The sequence below is a fragment of the Chelon labrosus genome, assembly GCF_963514085.1.
Source record: "Chelon labrosus genome assembly, chromosome: 4".
NCBI lineage: Eukaryota > Metazoa > Chordata > Actinopteri > Mugiliformes > Mugilidae > Chelon > Chelon labrosus.
In genome coordinates, this window is record NC_140340.1 from 14993546 (window position 1) to 15020003 (window position 26458).

The 26458-nt window shown below is 41.1% G+C and overlaps 1 protein-coding gene across 1 annotated transcript in view; it reads left to right on the forward strand.

Moving 5' to 3' along the window:
- Positions 1-1220: 1220 nt before the first annotated feature.
- The window catches only part of nxph4 (neurexophilin 4), a 46454-nt gene continuing 21216 nt past the window's right edge, over positions 1221-26458 (forward strand). The window contains exon 1 of the mRNA XM_084543848.1: positions 1221-1293. Coding sequence (XP_084399974.1) covers positions 1240-1293 — 54 coding nt within the window. The 5' untranslated portion in view covers positions 1221-1239. The remainder of the gene's footprint in view (positions 1294-26458) is intronic.

Here is a 26458-nt window from a genome sequence, read left to right on the forward strand (position 1 = left end):
CACAGAAGAGCCACTTACTCAGACAACACTGCACAATGCTACGCAGACGGACACACTAGCAATCCAGGCAGACAGACACACTGACGCACACACACAAACTTGGGGGACAGCAAGCAGTGCGCGTCGCCCGCCCAGATCGGTTCATTTTAAAGGTGGCACAATCAGGCAGGCAGCAGCTGGGACTGGCCATCAGGGAGAGATGTGGGGCCACGCTGCCCCAATATATCCATGCAACATTAATATTTCAAAATTGTTTTTCTGGGAATTTATAGTCTGGCTAGCTTGGGCTGTTGGCCTCCATCACGCACAGTCACGCAAATGTAGCAGTCAAGGTTTCTGTTTATTGCTTATTGCATGAAGTAATGATTGTGACTGTTTGCTTGGGTGTTTAAATCTGTTTATCTATCTGGATTATTGTATGAACGGTCAACAACAGGGATCAGTCTTTCACTGGGCCAAAGGAAACATGTCCATTTTATCTGTTTTGTCATACCACGAGTCAAAAACGCCATATCTGATGAAGAAAAGCTGCAAAACCCCACATTTTGTTTAGCTCGGAGGCTTTGCTCTTAAGTAATTAACATTCAAGTATCACAGTAGTTTCCAATAAATCTTCAGTCATAATTTCTGATCAAGTAGCGGTTTCAAAAAGCGTAAATGGTCACCTCGTCATCTGAACACCGACTGGACAACGCATCAGTTGTGGTCAGCGTGGTTTCCAATAAACGGAGAGCAGCTGTGCGCCGTGACGCGCGCAGGGACAGAGAGCGAGAGAAAGAAGGAGAGGGAGAAAGAAAGAGAGGGAGAGAGAGAGAGAGAGAGAGAGAGAGAGGGGTGTGTGTGCGCGACAGATATCATCTCTCAAAATCAACCAGTCGGTATCCCAAAACACGAGAAGCGCTGGTGATCCTCAATGAGACCACGCTCTTTGCCTCCCCCCTCCCAAAACTGACTTCCGCGCAAACTTCCAGCAGACGCCCGGCACGAGCGGAGGCAAACACCATGGATGTGCCACATGAGGCGGACCCGCGAAACTGAACCGGCCGCTCAAAGTTCCCCCCCACCAGAAACCAGCGTGACAGCGACTGAGCCAGCGCGCAACTTTCATTTGAGCTTTTCCAGCACTTTTCCTTCGTCGCCTCGCCACTTGGGATTGCTTGGATTCCGCGGCGTGCCTTTATATGTTCAGCCGGGGAGACGTGTAGCTTTTCGGGGTGGTCCGCTTACAAGGAAGGTGACATGCAGGTTCTCGGTTGGACCATAGTTCTCCTCTGCCAGTGGATCCTGCAGAAGGTGAGTTTATTCTCATAAAGAAAAAAAAAACAAAACTTAAAAACACGTTTTCAAGGTCCTTCGTTTGGATAGAAACACCTGTCTTCTCCTTTAAGAGGTCATGGTTTTCTAAAAAAAAAAAAAAAAAAAGGACAAGTAATAATATACGATTATTTTTGTTTTATTTTATCGAAGTCACATCCAGCAGGTGTAGTATCCTCTGATGGAGCCGTATTTCGACTGCTTATAAAACCTTTAACTAAAGTTAAAGTTGTTCCATCTTCACACCAGCTGTTTAGAACTGAATCTATCCACCACATGCACATTTTAAGCTCAGCCTTGTTTTATTTAACGCGTGTGCGACTTTTGCCCCGGTTCCAGGCGCGCAGATTTCTGCTGTCTGAGCGTTTCCTCTTTTTCTCGCAGTTAAGCAGCCCTCCTTATCTATTAATCTCTCTGCGCTCCCAGCAACTTCCTCTGATTTTTCTTCAGAAGTTAAACACGCCCGCGGCTTGTTTTATTATCTCGTCATCGCCGTGGCGATGAGTTTGTGCGCCCGGTTTGGCTTCTGCAGCTGATATGTGTGGGTTAAAAAAAAAAAAAATATATATATATATATATATATATAATGTGTGCGTGCGTGCGCGCGTGCGCCTCGCCCGGCTGTTTGCGCATTGTGCTCAGAGTTTGCTTCAATTCTTTACACTGACAGTAATAATGCCAGTGTTATGTCTAGAGCCCCGCACATGACAGAGCACAGTTGCAGCGGAATACAATGGGAGGCTTGCTGTCCCAGCAGATAAACACCATCTGTACTCTGTATCTTTGGCCTCAGCTAAATTAAAGGGAATCAAAACATTACCCTTCACCTTCCTCCTCCTCCTCTTCCTTCCTATTTCCTTCCTTCTCTTACATTTTGGATCATTTTAACACCACTGATTTTTTATTTTATTTTCATAAGCCACTTATCGCAATGTAAAGACGTGAGACACTGGCAAATCTTGACTTTTTTAAAGGTTTAAAAAAAAGTGTAAAGCAAGTCTTATTAAGAGACAAACCACTTGATTTAAGAGGTAAAATGTTGCTCTGTGGACTGCACAGAGCTGAGGAGGGTGCCGAGAAGGGAACCTTCCCCGCCAATAGATTTGCTTGGTGGTCCACGGTCGTCTACGTTCTCTCCAAACCCAAATAAGAAAATGGTGGCTTGGGTGTTTTGAGTGTGTTTCTTCGAAAAACACAATGTTGACTGATGGCAGATTGGGGTTAGGCTACACTGTGACAGCCATATGCTTCTTTTCAAGATTGAATGCAAATCGTTCCCCCTGCAAAGTGAGACCGCCGGGCCTCTTCTGTATGAGAGTGCAACTCGGGTTCAACCAGGATTGACTCAGTATTAGATTATATCAGCCGTTCTTTTCAGCTGTGTGCCAGTGGAAATTGTGATACTGCTTCTTACTTTATATTTTAAGGGGAGATAGAATCTTGTTTGTTTTCACACTCCGCCGTGTACATGACACAGTGATTCTGGCTGACATAATATGACAAGCTGCATCCATGGGAGCGCTATTAGCTTGAGGGATTAAGAAGTGAAGAGGCAGAGGAGGCGGCGAGGAAGTGAAGGCAGGTGAAGAATTGGGTAAACAGAGAGGAGGCAGGAGGGAGGGAGAAGAGAAGGCAGCAGAAGGGAGGAGAGGAGAAGGCTACATTAACCGCCCCTCTAACTTAATTTGACCGTCTCTTTGAACCAAACGCACCCTTAGTGGTCATTAAGAGTAACTTAGAGGCCTGTTGAAGTACACGTGTAAGGGCGTAAGTGAGTGTTTTTGGCATGGGGAGAGCGCATCCTCGTAGGATTTCTTCATTCATTTTATATTTTCCAAACGACTCTTAAATGTGAAAATGTTTTAATGTGCCTGCATGAAAAACATAATAATAAAATAATTGCGAAATTGGGAAATATGATGTCCTGTGCTGCAATATTGTAATTTATGCTTTGAAATTACATCTACAGTAGCAGCACTATAAAATAAGAAAAGATGTGTGAAAAGCTTCTTTGCTGTTTTATGTTCCCAGTAGAAACAATAGCATTAGCCAGCATCTCAACCTGACAAAATCCTCTTATCTCCCCCCATAAAACAACTAGCTATACGCCCCGAGGATATTACAGCAACTGAGTCACTTTAATTTCATTATATATAGTCCTTCTTTCTTTCCAGTCATGTCTCGTATATTCTGCATAGCTTTGCATTTCTCTTTGTGTATTTCTCTGTGTGTGTGTGAGAGAAATACAGCCGAGCTTGTTTAGATAGCTCCACGTCCGTGCCCACATGTTATGCAAAAATCTGAGCAGGATCAGATGTTTTTTGTTGTTTTTTTGTTGGGTTTTTTTTCCACCGTGGATTAAACCAGGTGGTTGGTGGTTTTCCCTCCCACTCGCCTGTCTTCTCGTCCATCCATCTGCCCGTCACCGGACGCCATCGAACAGCCCAGTTTTCCCCAAGCAGGAGGCACCACCGGCCTGTAATCTGTGTGAATTACTGTATATTCTCTATTCACAAAGGGATTAGACGTGTAATCTGTTGAATCATGATGACAGAAGCAATCACATTACTGCTATATATGTTCCTCTGAAATTGTTCCCAGAGATCAAAGAATTATTTAACCCAAAAAAAAAAAAAAAAGGGCACAGATTTATACGGTGCATTAATGAATTCTGACGTGGTTTGCTTAAGGTTAAGCAACGATCCATTTTATTTAATTTGTTTCCTCCCCTTTGAACAGCCCTGTGCCCCATTTTTGACAAACCATTACTTGTGAAATGAGTCATCACTTGCTTGATGCAGTGAGTAGTTGTTCCTCAGGCTTTGTATTAGCCTTAAGGAGAAGGGACCTTTAATTGTAATATGTGACAATGTTATATGTTTTAGATTAATGTAAAATATAGAATATATAGAGAGTGTATATATATTCTGTTTTGCAAACCATCTGTCTTCTCTGTTTCGTTAACAGACTGTAGAGTGTAGACAAACACTCATATATATATATATATATGTATAACTTTTTTTTGGTAATTACATAAAATATTACATTTAACAAATGTTGTGTAAACAGTCTCTCAAAAACCCACTAGTATTCTGAAAAGTATATTATAACATTGCCCAAAATTCAGTTACAAACAGGGTGGGCACCCTCTGTTTGACTGACAGCTCGGCTGCACCTGAAATTATTGATACGAGACAAGTAGGAAGCGACACCCAGGACATACTGAGGAGTCTGGAAAGAGCTGCAGCAGGTGGTTGCTTCTTTTCCTGTTAGAGTCACATCACCAGTTTATGTTTCAGATGTCGGAGGAGTACCTAGGTCACCGCTTCAGCTCCTATTCAGACGTTGTACATGTTTTTTATCAAGTTTTTTTTTATTCTTCTTCTTCTTATTATTTAAGTCTAAAATGTGATCATCATAGCCTGGAAGCCAGCCCGACTTCCCCCACCCACAAACCTTTTTGTGGCGTAATGTTAATCTGGAGTCACTCCGTTGGAAACTGATTGTACTCCTGCAAAGATCTGTGGGAACGTCATCTGAGCACCATGGAGTAGAATTTGTTTACAGCAATGACGCTGATTGGTTGTAGGACTATTCAATTGCGTGCAGAGATATTTTTTATTTCCTCTGTATGGGTAAAAACCATAGACTGTATAAAGATGGACGGTGGAACTGCTCCTCAAAAGTGAAGCCAAAGCAAGTAGAGCTCCCCCTGGTGACTGGCTGCAGTATAGGTCATAAGCTCCACCTCCTCCATGTTAGTGGAGTTTGGGCCAAACTAAAACACTAAAATATAGGTCAAATCATTTTTTTTCAAAGATGGTTTCTGTCATTTTAGGTAGTTAATATAATGCTGATGCATGTTCAAGTGTAAATTATTTTTTGGATAAGTTTTGTTTTAGTTAGTTAGTTGACACTATAGAAACAGGATGTGACATAATGGTGACTACCGTTTGCCATACCAGCTAGGTCCCCTAGGACCTAAAAATTTAAAAATAAGTACAGTGTATAATCCAACATTTCTTTGGTGGAGAAAGAGCAGGGCGTAGTAGTGAGTCTGGCGGAAGTGTGGTCAAATCATAGATATCGCGCCTCCGCGTGGTTCCACTTTTGGACCGTACTAAGCAGACTCTGACTCCAAAGTCGCAGGATGGCGTCGCCCGTATCCCCAGGAAAATAGCGTCAGTTTGGCCAACGCGAAGAAGTGGGGACACGTTGTCCAATTTATGCAGTCTAGGGTTGAAACACTCCCCAAAATGACATCAAAATGGGGTGTTGCCAAACTCATAGTCTGATAAGAATTGAGTCCCCATAAACAGTGGAGGAAATATCTGAGGCTTTGCAATACCACATGTAAAATATGTAAAACTCAAATCCTTTTGAGTGTAATTCCATTGTGTATTATGTCATATTTTATTAGCTGGTCATGGGTAGCCTCTAACTGTAAAGCAACTAGTGTTTATAACTGTAAAATAAATGTAAAGGACAAAGAAACAGAGTATTTCCCTTTTCCCCTGAAGCGTAAAATATCATGAAATGGAAATACATTTAATCTGTACTAGAGTAAAAATACTTAGTTCCTCTCTGAGGTTGCAGCCACAGCTGATGTTTTTTTCACCTGACACATTACGAGTCCTATTTTTTTTTTTTTCCCGTTTAGTTTCAAGTGATGGCCTTGTACTGTCCTTACAGCAAGTGAATTTGCATTCAGACTGTGTACCACAACATTTCTCAGGCTTAATTAATTTCAAGGGTTTTCTGTTTTCTGTCGCGTTTAGCGCAGAGGAAACAATCTGGTCATGCATGTGTAGGGTAGCTGAAGGTAGCTGCATCTTATCATCTAGAGCCCACCCCTCTCCTCACTCCGGTCCTGTGGAGCCTCTCTGTAAATAACCTGAGGTTGTTTCAGGGAGAAAAACAAGAGAAGACTGAATCAGGAGGTTTAAGTTCACGTTTATTTCTAAAATCACGTGTCTCAAAGCGCTTTAAAAAGCACAGGTTTCATGTAAATGTGAGAACAACAAGCATGTGAGGATAAGAAAGGAGTGGACTCTTTTTTTTTTTTAACATACAGCCTAAAACCATAAATGTATCACCCACGTTCAATGATTTACTTCATCACTTTAGCTGGCTTCATTCCAGCCAGTCTGAGGCAGAGCAGATGTGTCTCAGGTTTAAATGCAGATGCAGATCACACGTCTTTGAACGGAGATGAAACAGCTGGAAAACAGGGGCTGTGGCGTTTTAACTGTCACATGTGCAGCTGGCTTTGAAGATAATTTCAGGGTCGGGTCCCTGAACGTCTTAAAATCAAGACCCAAATTAGAAGTTTGTCCCGATGTGTGATATCAGGCCTACTGACCCATCAAAACCAGGTCTGTCTGTTTATGCTGCAATTTTGGACATGGACATGTTTATTCAAGTCAGAGTTAACGTTTAACACTGAGTTAATGATGCAGTATAATCCTTTATATTACAGACGCAAAACAGTAAAATCTTTAAGATTCATTGTGAAATGTATATTCAACTTAATCGAATCTTTTAGAGCATTTTTCTTTTTGCTATGAGAGGTGTTTTTTCACTTATTTAGTTAATACCATGTAGACCAGCTCTGATTATGAAATCACTCTGGTTGTAAAACTGTTCTACAATAGCTGCAGGAACAAGGTGACTAGCTTCAGTTTAGTCATAAAGGAGAAGACTATGATTCATTTTGTGTATTAGTTGAGTTAAATGTGTTTCTGTTGCTACCTTCCTTGCACTGAAATACGCATTTTCTCCATTGCATCTTATTACTTTAGACGACATTGCGAAGGTTTAGGCTTGCTGGACTGACAGATATTGTAAGAAGAAAAGAATAAACAACAAAAATAAAATGGAGAATGTCACGACCTGGCTCAGAGGAGAGACAAAATGTGGAGACCACACACGTTTCTTTTAAAGTAAAACTCAAATTTATTAACCAAACTTGAACAACACCGCACAAAGAGCGAGAACATGCATACTGTTATGTTCCTTCAAACCACAACCCAGAAAGGAGAGAGAGATTGTGTATATAGTACAGTATATATAGGTGGGCGGTCACAGGTGTCAGCAATAAGGGAAAACAAGCCTCTCCCCAGATCCTAGCAGCCACCCTAAACAGGAAGTAGGCCTTGAGGCCCACAAGGTGTCACAACAAAATAAAAACCATTTTGTTAGCATATCAGGTATAAAAGAGTAGATAATATGAAAAGATCACTTCAGTTGCTCAGTCGTGTTGAATACAGAATCGTTGGTCAAGGTTAGGTAAGGTAATATTAGTATTAAAAGGAAAATAATTTACACTTATACAGTTGGATGTAGTACAGGCTAAAGTTTAGATCTGAAGCTGTCGAGTAGATGCAGTGATTGTGATTGCATTTCAGCAAATTATCTTTGATGTTTGTTAGTTAAGCAAAGTTAATTTTCATAATTGGATAATTGCTGAAAATAGAGTTGTGGTCTCTTATGCATTTTTAGAGGTTGCACCACCAACGTACATTTATTAACTGTTTGAGTCTTAACAGTTATTGAGTCATTTCTGTTAAAAAAAAAAAAAGTAATCTGTCCCATACTTATTAACTGGGACAAAAAAGTTGGATGAATCAAGGACTGTATATACGTATGGACGTACTCTCTGTGACATTATCTTTAGGTTTCCAAAAGAGCAGTTTTGAAGCTCAGTTTGGTGGCTCTGGACGTCACCATCTTGGCTGTAGCCTGACTCCTCCTGACCACCAAAAATGGGCAAAGAAGTAGAGCTGAGACGGGGCGGGTGACACCTACACAGATAGCTAGCGACCTGTGAAGGCCCATACTGTCACTCAAAGCAGCCACACATTTAAATGTGCATAACCATAGACTAAGCAAAGTGTGAGCCATAAGACCAGTTAGTTGTGCTGTGGCCCAAGGCTATGACCTAGACACTAAAATTAACGTCTAGTGCTGTCAACAGAAGCATTTTCCCGTAAAGGTTTACTTGAAATTTTTACTTAGTTTATTTATCTTTTGTTGTGTTTGCTCTCAGTTTATTCCATGTCTGCCATTTTTCCTAGTTTTTTTTTTTTAATGCATCCATTTTAAGCTACTTGCAGTAAGAAAAGAACGGGTTTTGCATAAAATAAAGCTCAATTCTTCTGTGTTACTTAACAAACTAGCCTCCAGCTGTCAGAAGAAGTCTAGCTTTGGTTTGGTGGATTGACTGGGTTGTGAATGCCAGATGGTGGGCTTTCACATAACTGCAAATAACACTGGCAATTGGTGGAGGCTTTCATGCTGGAAAGAAGAACATGGAAATCAGAAAAGCAGACTCCTTGAATAGTCGCCCCGTTTCTGTCTCGTCTGGGCTCTCGTGGCGTTCCAGAAAAGCTTGAGTTGATATAAAATCATAAACAGAATGTACTAAATGTGGTAACAGTTTAAAGCGTTCAAATACATCAAAATGTATTTCCACTGTTTTTTGATGTGGTGATTTAGTACCTGTACATTACAACACTCATATTTTGCATTTAAATGTATTAAGCTGGTACAACTTACATTATAACTTTCAATGAAAGGATTACGCAGCGTTTCAGAGTGTTTTTAGCTTTACTTATATTAAATTACTAGATTACTGTAGGTCACAGAGAACTTATTATTTATACATGATGGTAGTGCATCATATCTTGAGGTTTTTAATGTAATGTAAGTTATTACATCTGGTAGTCATTTGCCCTTAAATTGTAGTGAAGGAAAAGTATAAAGCAGTGTATATAAGGTGTAGTAGAAACTTGCTACCACTACCTAACTGTAACTATACCCAAAAGAAAGTCGACATAAATATGACTTGAAGCGGGATAAAAAAAAAAAAAGGAAGCCAGTGCATTAAGGTGAATAGTTTTCTGCCAGTCACTACACGGCTCAAGCTTCGGAATTAGCGCAGAATCTCCCTGACCTGTTGTTGGAAAAGTGGCTTCTTGAGCTGCGGTGGAAACGCGGCCAGACAGAGAGAAGCAGAACTCTGGGCTCCACATCAGACCATGCGACCTCGGTTTCACTGCCAGGATAATCTGGAAAAGAGGAACTGCAGACAGCTGCTGCTTCGGCCCCAAGTGGGTCTCACATCTCCCGGCCCGAGCCACCCTCCAGCCTCCGATGCAGATCTCTGCGCAACTGCCAGCGTGGGTGGTGGAGGAGGGAGGAAGTGGCGGTGATGGAGATTTGTAGACTGTAGACTGATCGAAGGAAGCCTAACTTTGTGAAACTCAATCTTTTATTTTCTATCATTTTCTTTTTTCTCATTCTGACTCAAGTTTGGCTTCCTCTCTCTCTCTATTTTTCTGTCCCCTCTGTACACGAGTGAAGGAAAGGTGGGTGAGGGCAGATTGACCAAAGCACATACAGAGGTCCAGGTCAAGATAACCGCAGCTGATCTGCCTTGAACTGAACTCTACTCACACTGCAGAACACAAACTCGCACAGCATGTTAATGCATCCCCCCCGCCTACCTCGATGGACCGGCCACCATTATTACAATAATGCTGTGTGTGACTCACCAAGTCTTATGGAGTGACTGTGGAAAATTTCTCCCTGAGAGGTGGGGGCTAAAAAGCGAAATGTCTGAGGAGGCGATAACACCTGAAAAGGAATACTCGTATATACTCCGTTCGCCATAAAATGAATTATCCCCAAGCACACGCTCAAACAGCCGAGAGATAAAATTAAGGTATGCAGGGAATATGGCTTCCTGATTGTTTTGCGTTGTCATGACCGAGGAGAGCTATAGACGAAGAGCTTATTTATCACGCAGCAATTACCTCTGACGTATTGCAGCTTTGATGGCGGGGAGGAGAAAATGAACACTTAGCTGGAGCCGATAAAGGGACGCTACATCTGGGTGTATTGTGGCCCTGTAACGTTTCAGACAAGAGGGCACACATCCATCACTGCGCGGTGTCGTGACCAGAGGAGAAGGGCGGCGGCGGGGGGGACTGCCACTTCATCCATCACCTCCCGTTTTTTTTTAATGGGGACTTTAATTCAGGGTGAGACCGAGATGTGTGAGTACATTCTTTTAGATATTCCTGTGTTTTGCACAGGAATTTAGAGGCGCACGCAACCAAGGGAGACTTCCTACAACTAAATCGATGATGCTGGTAGCGGGATCTTGGAGCTTTGGATGAACCCAAAACCATTTGTAACATTTAGAAAATATACAAGAGGGTTACCTTGGCAACCAGAGTCTGGGACATCCACTAGCGAACAACTCTCAACTACAAAAATGTCTGTTTCTGGCAGAAACATTGAATATCTGGACAGATTTGTGCCCTCATTCCCATTTTTTAGTCAGAGATTAAACTATTCAATGGTACAGACCATAGACTGTATATAAATATGGACAATGCATTCCCACTTCCTAGCATTGGCCAAACTGACGCTGGTTTTCCGGGCATACGGGCGGTGCCATCTTGTGACATTGGAGCCAGAGCCTGCTCAGTATGGTCCAGGAGTGCAGCCACGCTGAGTTGCGGTCTCAATGACCTGTCCACCCTTTCCTCCAGACTCACTCTCATTTTCGTTTAATTAATACTGCGCTCTGCTCTACCTCCACCAGTTATAAGGATTAATACACTGGATTATAAACTGTACTTACTTATCTAACCATTCTTTCCAACTCTTACGGTCCTATGGGATCTGCTTCACGGAGTTGTTGGCATGGCATGGCCCAAGTCCCACCAACAAATGTGGAGGGGGTTGAGCTTATGACCTATACTGCAACCAGACACCAGGGGGAGCTCTACTTGCTTTGGTTTCACTTTTGAGGAGCAGTTCCATCAACCGTCTTTATTTATGTCTATGGTACAGACCTGTGGTCCACATCAGGACTATAGGTACCCTAAAAGAAGTTGCCTATCTCTCTTAGGCTTCACATTTTCTATTTATTGAAATGTCCTAACTGTTGGATTGGTTATTGTGAAATTTGACACATGCATGCCCTACTCTGGATGAATTCTTATCACTTTAACTTTTCATATAGTGCAGTCATCAGGTCAAAAACACCTCCAAAAACTAAACACATTCCCATCAACCTCAACCTTGTGTTTAGAACTAATCAGCATGCATTGCTAATATGTAAAAACAAAAAATGGTAATCACATTGTTAGTAATTTTGCTCATACAGAAGCCCTGCTGTAATTTTAGCCTCATAGAACTTCAAGCATGTTTAAAATCAGCATTTTTATTCTTTTATTTATTGAATCAGAGAAGGTATTTTTTTTGGTGAATGAATGGCCTTGATACTGGCGTTGAACATTTTTAAAGTTCCAGTTAACTTCTCAGCTTTTTGTGGGTGGGGGTGTTTTAGTTTGCCTTTTTAGTACCGTGCTTCTCCACTGGGCTTCTGTTGTTGTTGATGTCCTCTTTTGCATGACTTAATGAAATAAAGCAACAGAGGGAGATTCTGGGTGAAGTGGTCAGGCCTACTTTGGATCGGTTGCTCCACTTTGAGAGGTCCCCAGTCATCTTTGTGATGTGAGCAGAGTGTTAATCTCTCTCTCTCTCTCTCTCTCTCTCTCTCTCTCTCTCTCTCTCTCTTTCTTTTTCCTGGCTGCGAGGAGCAGAGTCGAGCTTTGGAAATAGATCACATCAGAAGGGACGCTTGGCTCCCGATGATGGGCAGCGTGTTTGTTTCATACATGCATGATGAGCAGCTCAGCTCTCGGCGGGGGCCACCAGTTATGGCTTAACGTCGCCGCGGTCAATGTGTTGCTTGGTCTCCGCTCCCCCTGGGAGAAAACACATGCTGCGCTTCACACTGTTGCAGTGTCTTTTCTGATGCGCTCACGTGTGTTTGCTGTTGCGTGAGACAGGCGTGTGAACTAAACATGAGCTCACGCAGAGCGCTGAAACGTTGTACTGAATCTTAAGATGATGACAGACAGCGTGCGTGGTGGTTTCTGTACACATGCATTCACCTTAAGAACACCTGTGTAGTGTAATGCAATCCAATATGGGAGCTTTGCTTTGTGATACAGAGCTTAATGACTGGTTGTATGCCGGACTGCATCATAATGAAATGTGTTCCTGATATTCTTCTGTCCTTGTGGCAAAACATTAGGAACAATTTTCTGTATGTAACAGTACTCTACTGGATTGCTTCAGATCGCACAAGCAACTGTGATTTTCTTCTCAACTCACATTATATACACCGATCAGCCACAACATTAAAACTAGGTGAAGTAAATAACATTGACCATCTTGTGACAATCCAGTGTTCTGCTGGGAAACGTTTGGACCTGGCATTCATTCATGTGGATGTTACTTAGACATGTACCACCCACCTAGACCAGACCAGGCACCCCCACCCCACAGCAATGACACTCCTTGATGGAATCAGCCATCCCCAGCAGGATGCAGCCTGACACAGGCAACACGCACAAAAACAATTTAGGAACAACAAAAAACATGAAAAACAGCACAAGGTGTTGACCTGGCCTCCAGATTCACTCGATCCCAAACTGATCAAGTATCTGTGGGATGATCCACAGAGGCTCCTCCCCTCAACCCATCAACCTATAGGACCCAAAGGCCCACAGGACACCCTCAGAAGGTCCATGTCCATTCTCTGGTGAGTCACAACTGTTTTGGAGGCTTAGACTTAGACTTAGACCTAGACTTAGACTTAGACTTAAACAGACTTTATTCATCCACAAGGGAAATTACTTGGTCACAGTAGCTCAGTCGCACATAAAAAACACACTTGAGAACCACATGTAACAATAAAAATAGGTGAAGCTATTGAAAAAAAATAAATAATAATAAGTAACAAAAGATAAAAAATAAAATAAAGTATAAGTAAAAATGAAGTAAAATATAATAAAATAGTGAAAACGAAAAAATTACGCAATGTGCATAATAATAATAATTTAACCCTTAATTGTCCCGCAATGGAGAAGCTGCACCTCTAACCACTACTCCAGAAAAACACTCGTTCCCATACCGGGAGTCGAACCCGGGCCGCCTGGGTGAAAACCAGGAATCCTAACCGCTAGACCATATAGGACTGTTGCATGTGAAGCAAATGCAATTTGAGACGGAACTAAACAGATATACAGATGGAAAAGGTGGAAAATGTGCATTTTCATCAATAACTAGAGTTATCTGTTACAGAGAGGTGAGTTGTCGTACACAATGTGTTAGGAAGGTGGTCATAATGTTATGCCTGATCAGTGTATATATATATGTGTAGCGCACATACAGTAGTTAGAAGCTATTAGACAGCCTTGGGTTTTCACAACATCTTATGATTAATAATGACACACCTGGGGGAGATATATAGAATGGTGTTTTGTGCTTGTAATGAAATATTAAAGTGTTATCCGAGCGACACCAACTATCATAACTCATGGTGCAGATGGCAGAGAACGCTCAGGGTCAGCTCGGTGTGAGGACCCTGCCCCACGCGGGACTGTGCGGGAGGGATTAGTTTTATCATTTTTTTAATATCTCCAGCACAGCTTGTAATGCATTAATTCAGACAAGCACTGAATTTATTGGACAACCGGAGCAGGATGAAGTGGGGTGGAGGGGGGTCTTTGGTAAGCCTCAGTATGCATTGAAGCCTTGCAATCACGCCATCTCAATAAATAAAAGATCCTGTGGAAATCCACACGGCGTGGAATCTCAGGGATTTGACGTTGTTGTGTTTTTTAAGAAGATGTGTAATAACGGAGTCTTGTTTGCATTCTCGTTTTATTTCATCGTCCTTGTAGGATTTCAGGCGACACATGGGATGAATTATTGAGACGGAAGCAAGACAATATGCTTGCATGTGTTATTTATTTGGATTTGTTTCCTGAAATCTGTTTCCCCGCGTCCAAACTTTTTTTTTGTATACATATATTGTATCCTGGACTTAATGGAGAGTGGTCAGGAGATTTCAGTGGAGAAGCGAGCACTCCGCAGAACCATTTGGTCACAGATCCCTCGCACTTCTCTCCGTCTACTTCCCCGTCTTTCTGTCTGGCTGGCTTTCATCTTACACCTCTCTCACCTGCCACCTGCCTGTCAAAACCATCACAATCGAGCCTCTATCTTTCACTCCATTGCCCCATTTCTCCTCTTGCAAGCTCTGCTTCACCACCTTCATGCTGGCCATGCCAAGCCCACAACTATGATGCTACTGTGTCTGATTAAAATGCAAGAAATCATATATTTAAGAAGGAAATTTCATAGTTTCAGCCTCTAGATCCTAGTGCTCTGATAGTTTGTACTGTGGAGACGAGATTTGCGTTTTATTTATTTTTATCCTATTTCTCTCCTGGTGGTTTCTGGCTTCATGTTCCTCTCTGGGTGTTTCTGGATCAAGACATGGCAGTTCTCGCTGCTGAATTATATAAAATCGCTGCTTGGTTTTTAGTTAATTAGCTCGAGAAGCGAAGAAGCAAGGGGCGGGGAGAGTGATGGCAAGAGGGAAGAAATGGAGTGTGTGTGTGGAGGCGGTGAGGGTAGACTTTCCCTCCTTTAACTTGGTCCAAGTTGGCCCAAAGGAGGCTGCTGGGGAGGGAGTCTAGGTCAGGGCTAAGGAAGGAGAAGAGTGCAGAGCAAACTGAACTTGAGGCTGTGTGGGCAGAAGGGAACATCAGAAAATCATCTCACATCTCCATTGGCCTCACATTGGCAAATTCTATTATGCTGCTCATGCAGAGTTTAACTGACAGTATATTAGAGGACTTTGACATGAATTTTTACCACTTCAGTCTTTTGATGTTATCACAGATTCTGAATATGATGTTTAGGGGTCTTAGCTGCCAGTGGGAAAGTTACTAATGCGCAAGAGACCTCGTTGAAGAAATCCACAAATTTTAGTAAGGCTTTTGTTTAGATTATCAACTGGTTTAAACAAAAATGTCCTTTGTAATGAATGGATCCATCTAAAACAGCGGACAGATAAATTATAGTCTGAAGAGCTGTTACTGGTGTCTCACTTGTCAGAACTTCACTAAAGATTCAGCTAGAAATAATTTAACTGGATGTATCTGGAATTCAGTTTTTAGATTGTGGGCATTGTGGGCATAGATTGATCATGCAGCCTACCTTCTGTCATTTTCAGTAGCCTGAAGGCAATTAGAGAGCTCTCAAATTCGAAATTTTATCCAGCCGTAACTGTATCGTATACATCTTTAATAGAAAATGCAGTCAATATATAGAGTTTTTACATAGTATACAATGTTATGCTATACGAGGCTGTCCGTCTCAGATAAATTACTGCATTGGTTGTTTTATTCAAGCACTTTTTTTTAAAAAAATAAGCTTTTTCTGGTCATGGTAATAACATCACAAATGAATAGAAGAAGTGGAGTTGCTTTGTTGCAGCAACATGAAACTAATATGGGAGGAGGTCAGGGTGGATGGTTGGGCATGAGTGTGTCTCATTGATCACTGATCCTCTCTTACAGTGACATTGTTTGTGAAGTTTAAGTTACTGTTTCCAAGGTGATTAATTTTTCATTTGAACTTAAACATCTACCGGTCAATGTCCAGTCTACTGAAGCTTGCGATTGGAGATTGTTATCAGTTGACAACAACCAGATCCTTTAACAATGCCCAAAGCCTTTATCTGACAATAGCTAATTTAGTCGTTAAGTTGATACATAAATTAAATCAAACCTCTAACATTATTGACATAGTTAGAAAACTTCTATATTTGAATGACTGTGTTCTTTTAAGTTTAATAAAACAACCAATGAGGTCCCAGGTTCGAATCCACGGGCCGACTGGGCCTTTCTGTGTCGAGTTTGCATGTTCTCCCTGTGTCTGCGTGGATTCTCTTTGGGTACTCCGGCTTCCTCCCACCGTCCAAAGACATGCTCATCAGGTTAATTGGCGATTCTAAATTGGCCGTAGGTGTGAATGTGAGTGTGAATGGTTGTCTGACTCTCTGTGTTAGTCCTGTGATAGACTGGCGACCTGTCCAGGGTGTACCCCGCCTCTTGCCCGATGACAGCTGGGATAGGCTCCAGCAGACTCCGTGACCCTTCACAGGAATAAGCAGTTATAGAAGATGAATGAATGAATGAAAACAACCAATGTAGTAATTTGTCTGAGGTGGACATATAATACAACAGAAAAAGTGTATAATATTTTTAAAAAAAATCCATATATTGACTGCATTTAACTCTTCTTAGCATTTGAGCTTGTAGTCATGGTTTATGCCAAACTACCTTGATGAACTAGCTGCCCTAATGCTAGTGAGCAGGTTAAATAGCTCATTTGCTGCTATGAATTTAACATCTTAGAAGTTGTACGTGCAAATGTTAACATTGGTCAGAGGTTTAAATGTTGGAGGAGGTCAGGGTTGATGGTTGGACATGAGTCTGTCTCAGTGATCACTACTTGTTTCTGGTAATGAGATTATTTGTTCAGATACTGTTTTCTGTGTGACACATCCATTGTTAATCTGAACTTGACTTGGTGGATGAGAACATCTACCAAGAGCAGCTAGATAAACTCTATAGACAAACTGTGAACGTTCACACCATCCCTGTTCTAAAGGAGGAGATGGCAGCTTTATATTGGCAACATATGGTTATTAAAAGTTGTCGTTAACGTGCTGTCAAGCCCGCCCCCAAGGATAAAGACAGGCTGTTTGGAAAGCATCTGAACAACTGAAAAACGGGCAAAATATGCGACCGCTCATCCAAACAACTTCAAACCTGACACTATATTTACTTAGTTTCCCAGCAATACATCCGTCAATCGTGAAGTCGATCCAGTAAATGCTTGTCAAGAGAAGCAAAGTCAGAGACACACATAAACACATATTTCTTGCTTTATTAGCGAGACATCCAGAATGCCGATTGAAGATGATTGAGAAAGATATATAAAAAAATACTTTTGAGTAATTGAGAGATGTTATTTCAGTGTAGCTTAAAATTACTTTCCCTTTTTAAACCTTCAACACCAGAACTAGCTGACCAACGACAACTCAGCACTTTTGATTTAAAACCAGTCCAGGGAACTTCAGGTTCTGATGCAATGCAATCTGATTATGGCCTTAATAAAGACAACTGCAGACCCTGTCACTCGTTGTGAGTTGGGTTGCACACACTTCTAGGAGAAAAAAATACTTTCTTGCTTCCTGGTCAGAAAACTGCAGATGGAATCAGTTCCCTGAAAGCCTCAGTTCACTCCGCTCAGCAGATGTCACCCTCCTCTCGGCAAACACTTGGACCAGACCCCAACCTGCATGTAGCGACATGACCGGTCAGTGACAGTGACATAATGTGGCACCTAGAGAGTGAGGGGTAGGAAGTGATAGACAGGCTAATGGAGAATCAGACACATATGTATCGCCGGCGAGACTGAAGCCGGCCATCTCTCTGCAGAGGGCTGTGCTTCAGTATGCTCAGCCGAAGAGAGCGTGAACAATGTAATGCAGCATAAACAAGGAGGGCAACAGCAGAACAGTGTGATCCCTGAAGGACCAGGCAGGTTATTGCTGATCTTACTCTTCTTTCTCTCCTCATGACTTTGGGCAGAGAAGTTGCCAACAACATAACCTTAAACTCTCAGTGCATGTCTGCCGGAGAGAAATATGTTGCATGAGCGAATGCATGAAGTTGAACTAACTACGGTTTAGGGATGAAAAGACAGGGATTGCTTGAGTGAGCTGAATTTATTTGCAAGCTCTTTGATCCAGTTGACCCATCCTGCTTTCACCATGGGACTGTGGAAGTTTTAATCTCATTCTGTTTTCTGAAACAAACTTTTCAGTAATACTACAACAGTTTATTTTTATTAAGTCAGCAACTGCAATCAAATTGTGTGTTGGTTTGTTTTTTGCTACAGGATACTACTGTATATGCATTTTGGACATTTTTGTGACATAATGGCATCTATTTAGTGTCCAGACAGAAGTGCAACCATGCTTGCAATATATATATATATAAATATACCAGTCGTCACTATTGTACGTGACAAATAACGCGTAAGTAGGGACTGTTTACTAGAACTGTATCAGAAACGGCGGTGGAGAAGATTAACTACGGATGATGTTAACAAACCAGAAACACTGTTTTTTATTCTGACAATCACGAAATGAGCTGTACTCTGAACTAGATTAGCTGTGTAGCTAATAATCTTTGTGCCACACCTTAGTCTGATGAACAAGCTGCCAAGTAATGTTCCACGGTGCAGCCTTAATGATAGTGTGCAGACTAAATAAATCATTTAACAGCATAGAGGGGTAACTACAAATGCCAACATCTGTGAGTTTAAGGGCTAAACGTTGTTATCTTTTTAGTGTCATTTGCAAATAAAACGCCGTCTGTCCTTAGCTTACAGGCTATACTTTACATAGTCTCTTTATTCCCCTGCTGGTTGAGGTGTCTAAACAGCAGAGGCTGAACAGCAAACCCACAAGACTGATGACTACAGAGGAGAAAGTTCCTCCTCTTTTGGTGGTCGGCCATGAGAAAAATATGTACGCTAATCAATGGCAAGAGACAAATCTTTTTTTTTTTTTTTTGGTTCACTCCAAAATGTGCCTTGAATTTTATGACCTCTCTTTAGAAGCATTTCTGATACATCTCCCACATACTTATTTCTCCTCCTTCCTTTAAATATTCTTTATTCTTTCTCCCACATGGTTTTTAGTCTTCACGTGGGCCCATGTCTTCTTTTGACTCTGGAAAAAAAGGATAATAATATAGCGGTTGCATAATAATTTTAAAAGAAAAGAAAAAAAGGCCACACTCTTGTTTCATTGTGACTTTAGTGATCGCCTAATCTCTCCTTTGGCGCGACCAGGAGGTTTGTGTTTTTTTAGTGAAATGTCTCATCAAGTTTCTGTAGCAACAGCAAGTAAACATTTTTCTCTTCGACCAGGCTAGACAATGACATTGCTACAACAACGACCAAAAACCGCAAAAGGTTAAAGGGGCTCCCTTTAGCAGTAGCAGCGTGTTGAACGTACACCAAACCACTGATTATGAGTTTTCACTACTCATTCACGTTCATCTCAGGACTAACTGTAATAAAGTTGGCGTTCTGGCTAAATTTTATCTATCTGGCCAACATAGTCGCCTACTTTGGTTTTGGGACCAACTACGTGTTTAACTAACGCCATTACGGGCAACATGCTTTGGAGTGGCTAAGCTAATGTTCGGTGGTTAATATGCTAAGCTAGTCAATGTCATACTTGCAAATAACATTAGCAATGTCACTGCTAACATTTACAGTATGTTAGTCAGTGTTAGCATTTAGCTCTTAGCACCACTGTACCAAAGTACCGTCTTTGAGAGCTGCTAGTTCCTCGTTTAGTTCTCTCCCTCGTCCATCAACACTTCTACCACTACCTCCTCTACTATTCTGTGTTATCCCAACTCTTCTGGTTTTCTAGGTGTTCATTTCCTTTATATATTTTTACTGTGTGGCTGGATGTTTTCGTGCAGTCGAGATAAGGAGTCGGGGGTGATCTCGTGTCTTGCTGCATCAGACAGCAGAGTATTGAGAGGCCGGCGTTGCGTCCTGATGGCCTGCTGAGCCACATAAATCAAACATGTGCGCACACAAGGACAGAAAGAAAGAGATTAAAAAGATATCTGTGAGTGATTGACTACCCTGTTGCCTTGTAAAACACAACGGCCAAAAACAGGGTACAACTGTATATATGTATCTGTGCGGTGGTCTGGTAAGGAAGGGCCGTGTGTGGGGACCTTGAAAGAGTCAACCCTGACTTTGAGAGCAACGGGCACCCACAATTTATGGCGCTCTTTACTCGCCGAACATCCTTCCCGTGATCGTCTTGAGGACTTAACCTTAAAGTAATATCAAAAATGACGTGTCCACAAATTTTGCTCCGGCGTAATCGTGCCCCTCAAGGTTTATCACATCTCACAGAATCTCATCAGGCAAAGCAATTTCTGTTTAACTGGATGTACGTTATTTGGAGATTGCCACATCCACTAACTAGAGATTAGAATGAGATTTAAAAATGAATGTTGCTGATAAATGTTTTTTGTAATTTGCTCCGATGTTTAATCCAGGTCAGTGCTCCCCGTGAGCCCCATTGTGTCACCCATCTCAATTCTGTAATTCACATTCCTCCCCCACCTTTTCTTCTTCTTTTTTTTAATATATATATATATATATCAGATACACTACTACCTGGTTCACTTATTATCGTTCACAGGGCATAGATTACAAAAAGCTTTAACATTTAATGTGTGTTTTTAAATAATGCGTGTGTTGCTGGCCACGTTAACATCGTGCTGCTGCACCTCAACACCTCTGGTGTCTTTATGCACATTGGTTCAGCAGTGATTTCTATTTTGGCGAGAATTGATTTTCATCTGCGATAACAAATGTTCTTTGCTGAGATATCAACCCACCCTCCCATTTTCATTTGCTACATCTGATGTAGCAGAGATTAGATTCTGTTGCCAAATGGTTTAGTTAATGATTTCATTCTTGTTCTTCATTGAGATATCGGACCCCACTGTTTCCTTTCAATTCACATTTCCACCGTGGTAGAGATTACATTCTGTTGCTAAATTATTTCATACTAGTTTTGTAGACCGGGCTGAATGTCGTGTCAGATAAGGAGATGCCAGTCTTTTAAGTCTCAATTGTTGTTTTCTGTGCGTTCATGCCTATGAATGTGTCCTTTCTGTTTCCTTATATTTATATTTTTATTTTTACAAAAAGCTGGAAAATTATTTGGCATGCAGTTAACTGAATGACGTAATTTTACACCTTCACTGAAGTGGGTTTGATGTTGGAGTTTAGCATTAGATACACAATAAAATAAAAAAAGGTCTCAACAATGAAAGCATCAGTAATTTAGTTTTTAAACTTGCCAAGCTAAGAGATCATATGACATTGCTGGTGGACATCTGAATATCCAGTTGTGTAGTTAACCCTCTTAAATATTTCCCAAATTTTTCTAAGTGACACAAGTTGAACATTAAATATTTGTGGTATATGTTCAGAGCTATACCAGAAATATGTCACCCACTTTTCTGATAATTCACAGATCTAGTACAATCTTTAGGTCAAAGCTGTCCATCATGGATCACCAACAACCAGCTCATCTTGCCATCAACTCTCTGTGAAAACAAAAAAAAAAATAAAAATACCGTCAACACTGCAATCACACGCCAAGGCTACTGTCAGCATGGTGAAAATGTAGGAAGGAATCCGGTCATGGACGTTGTTTTCCTTGTAGTAAACATTTGGGGGACTTGTATTCTTTGAGAATGTTTGGAGAAGACAAATAGGTTACTCCAAAATGTATCTATCCACCCACTTCACATTACGAAAGAGTTTTAAGCCTATCATTGGTACAACTCGCTGAATTTTATCAGCATTTCATCGTCCCTTGTCGCTACATCATTGCTAATCTCTTCCTGTGAGTACAGCCCTTAGGAGTTTTTACAATGACCATCTTTTGTCATGCGAAACACATAAATAATACGAGGATTTACATATGTGTATTTACAATGACAAAATATAAGATTTAAGTGGAGTGTATAGTATAAGAGTGTTGCAAGTGCCCTCAACAGAGGGCATTTTGGGGCAGCTGATTCACTGAATAAATAAGTCATACACATACATAACACATTGTTACTCAGATAAACTCTCAAATACATTGATCAGCTAATGGCTCAAGAAACAACTAAACTTCAATGAAATGACTTTAAATGTATATATATATCATATTATGTATGTAATATATCATAACACGTAACAATGACCTGTAACCTAATAGAATCACCTAGAAGAAAAACACTTTCTTGAAAACTTATTCCAAGAGGAATCAATCCTGCTCTTTTTCCTCAGGCAGAGAGAGAGAGACCTACCGAGCTCTGATTGGAGGAATTTGGCGTGTTACAGTTTCCTCCCCTACTGTTTCATAAACTTATTCAACTTTCAAATAACGTGTGTGATTTCGTGCGAATCTTTCAAACAATTCCTGTTAAATATCTATATTTAATAATATTATTTAACAACTCAAACCCTTATCACTGCTTTTTGTACGCCTTTTTTTTTTTTACATTCAGAGAAAATATCACAAGTTCCCAATTATGCAGTGACTCGCGTTGCTGACAGTTTTGTCTGTGACGTCTGTCGTTAAGAAAAATTCAGCCCTCCCTGTCTTTCTTCCCCTCATGTTAATTTTATTAATATGTGCCCTCTGAAGTAGGTGTTAAGCAATAAGGAATAATATTATTTTTCTGCATATTGTTATGATCTCACATGCAAAAGAACTGTTCGGTTCGCCACCAGAGGCTGTGATTTACTTTTACAATGTAATCGTTGCCATGCAGGAGGAACCATTATTAATAATAATAACAGCTCTCAACTACCCCAGCAATACAGCTACTATTATAAGGAGTATTATGTATTATGTTCATATGTTCACTGGGCCCTTTTTTTTTTATCTTAGAAAGATATTTTACTCAAAATCAATGGAGAAAGGCCAGCTAGAAGTTTGATCGTATTTAGTTGACTTGTAGATTTATCAGTTTCTTCTAAACATCCAAGCAAATAGTCAAGGTGAAGCTCCAGCAGCAGAGGTCACTGAGATATATGTATATAGTTTTTTAAATCCACACTGCGTTTTATTTTGAAGAATTCTCACAAGCACTATTTTGGGAAGCTCGATGCAGCGACTCGTTCACACACAGTGGTTTAAATTTAGATTGGCTGAACTTTTACAGTAAATTGACTCGATGTTGATTGGTAATAATTCCGGCACTAACAAGGCAACTCACTTTCAGTTTAGTTTTCAATTACTGGCTAATTGGGACGGTCCGGCAGGGATGTGAACAGCTTTACTGAGACCACAAACAAATGCGTAAATAAAGAGCGGGGCTGCCGGCTGTATCGACTTGAGGGTGTATTGGCAGGGCTAACGGGGTGTGTTAGATTGGGTTAATTGCCCCCTTGACACCAAACCAAGCGTAATGAGACGATTTGAAAACCTGTCTTTGGAGTTGTTCCACGTCTGCACTTTGGAGAAGACAAGAGGACTTAACAGAACAACAAACCAAAAAAAAAAAAAAAAGGTGTTAGAGTCAGACAGTTTATTAGTTAGAGGAGGAGAGAAAAGAATATATTCTTAATGTCCCTTTGTGTGAGAAGGTACCTTGACTGAACTATTAATTCTGTCATACTTGTTCTTCTTCGAAAGAGAGAAACTTGGTAATTTACTGTATTTACAGTGAAGTACGGTTAAATTTAACCACCTGCCGACAAAATGACTAGATTTTAGCTTGCATGATTGCATGATTACTCGCTCCTTTAAATGCAGGACTTTCCACAGAATTATTTACAGGGTCCTATCATTTGTACTTTGGTTAAAGATTGTAATATTCCCACCAACGCTGGTCTTAATACCAGACATTCACAAAACCTAGTTGGGATGGAAACCGTTTTCTCCTTCATCTTACGTTATTGTTACTGATTCACAGTCTGTAATAAGAGCTTCAAAATAGACCAAAAGGAAAAAGCACTACTTGCGTCAACACATTCATCTGCATTACAAGGGCTAGATGGAGACGTATCTGTGGTAGATATTGTCACTATTTCTACGTAGGTAAATTATTATATCGCCTCTTCTACCACTCCACACTTTCCCAAATCCCACGTTTGAGCCTAGTTGGGAAACTTTGTTGCCGCCCAAAAAAAAAATGAAAATATCAACAAGAATATTAATTGTTTCTGAACAACATATTGAACAGCATTTGATTCAGCTCCATTTTATAGGTTAGAAGGAGAGTGGCAGTGGCTTCAAAACCGAAGCATGTCATTACTATTTCTGCGTAGGTAGAGGATTACAGTATTACTACCAACACTGGTCTTAATGCTCCAGACTTTCACAAGCCCCCATTTGAGTCTTGGTTGTATTTTTCATGTCTTCGTATTCTGTTCTCGTTTCTGATCCACTGTCTGTAATAAAGGCTTAAAAATACACCAAAGAAATAGTAAGCAGTATAGAGTATATATAGGTTAGATGGAGACATCTCGAAAGTGAAGCTAAATAGCAACTGTACTTTAACGTTGCCTCATTGTTTGGGACAAAACTAAACAAAAATAAAAAAACACATGGACACCCACAATGTGAATCTCTTTCTTTTCCAGGCTTGGTGCAGCAAGGGCAGAAATCGAATTGCCAGAAGTTAGTGTTTGCTGAAAGCTTCAGAGTGCAAGATGCATAATGTCATTACTGATTCAGTCAGCAGAGGGGGTTGTCAGAAAGGATGGAGGCGGAGGAGGAGGAGGAGGAGGAGGAGGAGGGTGGTGCAAAGGAAAAAAAAAAAATACTCAGCTAAAATTAAAAAATGCCACGGAATGAAATAAAGATGAGTGCTCCGCTGAGCCACTGACTGAATATAAAAGACAGGCCTGTGAAATATACATGGCTGGCAGGAGAGTGGAGCAGAATGCTAAGCTCCCAACTCTACCTGTAACCGTCAATACCTGCCCCGATCCTGAGCCTGTTGATCACCCCAGAACATTTAGGGATGAAGCCGACGCCTGCGATCGGTCCAATGGAGCGGTTTCCTGATCACCTAGGCAACAAGAGACAGGAAGACATAGGAGGGAAGAGACCATCTCCCATATTTAATAAGATTGGATGTTATTTTTCCCTTTCTGTAATGCCTTTATTATTGCAGATTGGCTTAGCGGTGAAAGGTATCGATTGTGAGCCGGAGCCCCGACTGGGACTGAAGGAAACGGAGATGGAGGATGTGGGCTGTTAGCGGCAGGTGATTTGTATTTGTTTAAAAAAAAAACAAAAAAAAAAACACGGCACACGCTTTCTCTCTCTGTCATGTAGGGTGTTATTTTCCAGCGCACGTTACTCGATGAAGGTGCATTTATTTATTTATTTGAATATATCAAAGCAGCCGCGCTTCAGTCTGTGAAAAACTACCTCAGGGAGGATTTTAGTAACAAGACTTGACGTGTAGACACACTCTAACTGTAAGAACAGGTGTATGCTGCATGCGGCAACATGACCGGGCAACAAATACACTTGTTCGTGTAAAATGATCTAGAACGGGCCGCTTTAGAGGGAAAGAGAAAAAGAGGAAAGTTTATTTTAGTTATTTTGAATACCAAAAGAAGAGAGTTGACCGTTCTGCTGCTGGTTTATTGCCTCTTAAACCCACATGCATACAGTAAGATATTCATTTTAGCCTTTCCTATAAACCTCGACTAAAACAGTGGATCATGGGAGGAAAAAGCCCGAAAAGCAAAGACACATGGAGATGATGAGTGAGTGATTGTGCTCGTGTGCCTATTCTTAGCCGTGCGGCGGGGAAACGGGACTAATGATGCTTCCTGACCTTAATACCTAGCGCTCAAGGTCAGCCCTCCACTGATGCATCGTGGGCAAGGTGTCCTGGACGCTGAGGAGCGCTGCCGGATCGAGTTTGCTGCTGCTGCTGCTGTTGGTTTCTATGACTTTGCCCCAGAATTTATCACTGCTCTTCCTGAAGGAATACAAACAGATACAATCACAGAACAAGCAATTTATTCGGCGACGCACCTCTGAGGGAACCAGCAGCACTTGTTCAGCAAGTTACGCAGACGATTTTTCACCGTTTCTTCGAGTTATGCAGTGATTACTCTGCGCTGATGCTAGTGGAAAATTAATACAAGGTAAAAAAAACAAAAGGATGCAGGATCTTCAAAGAGACAGAGCAAGTTTGTGATTTAACTACCTGGCAAGCTTTAGTGACGGCTTCTTTTCACCTGGAAGCATCGAGAGAAATTCTCCAAAAATGTTCATGCAAGGACAAATCCATTTCTAAAGTAAGATTCAACAGAACACATATTCAGATATACTGAAAAGAGATCAGTGTGAGGTGTTAATGGTCAACGGTCCCCGCCTCTTAAAGTTAAAGACGTGGAAGTCATTCTAATCTGAAATACATTATGCCACAAAGTGATGCTAGTTAAACCCAGCTGGATTTACCTGCTAACTCATCTAAGTTATTTTCTGCATAGCAACTGAAGAAAGCAACGTCATTTAGACATTTGGACATTAGACAATAAAAACTGCAGCAGAACAGAAACACAGTCTATCTGTGTTTAAACTGCCCTAAATGGAGCAGTTCAGAATATAACCTTA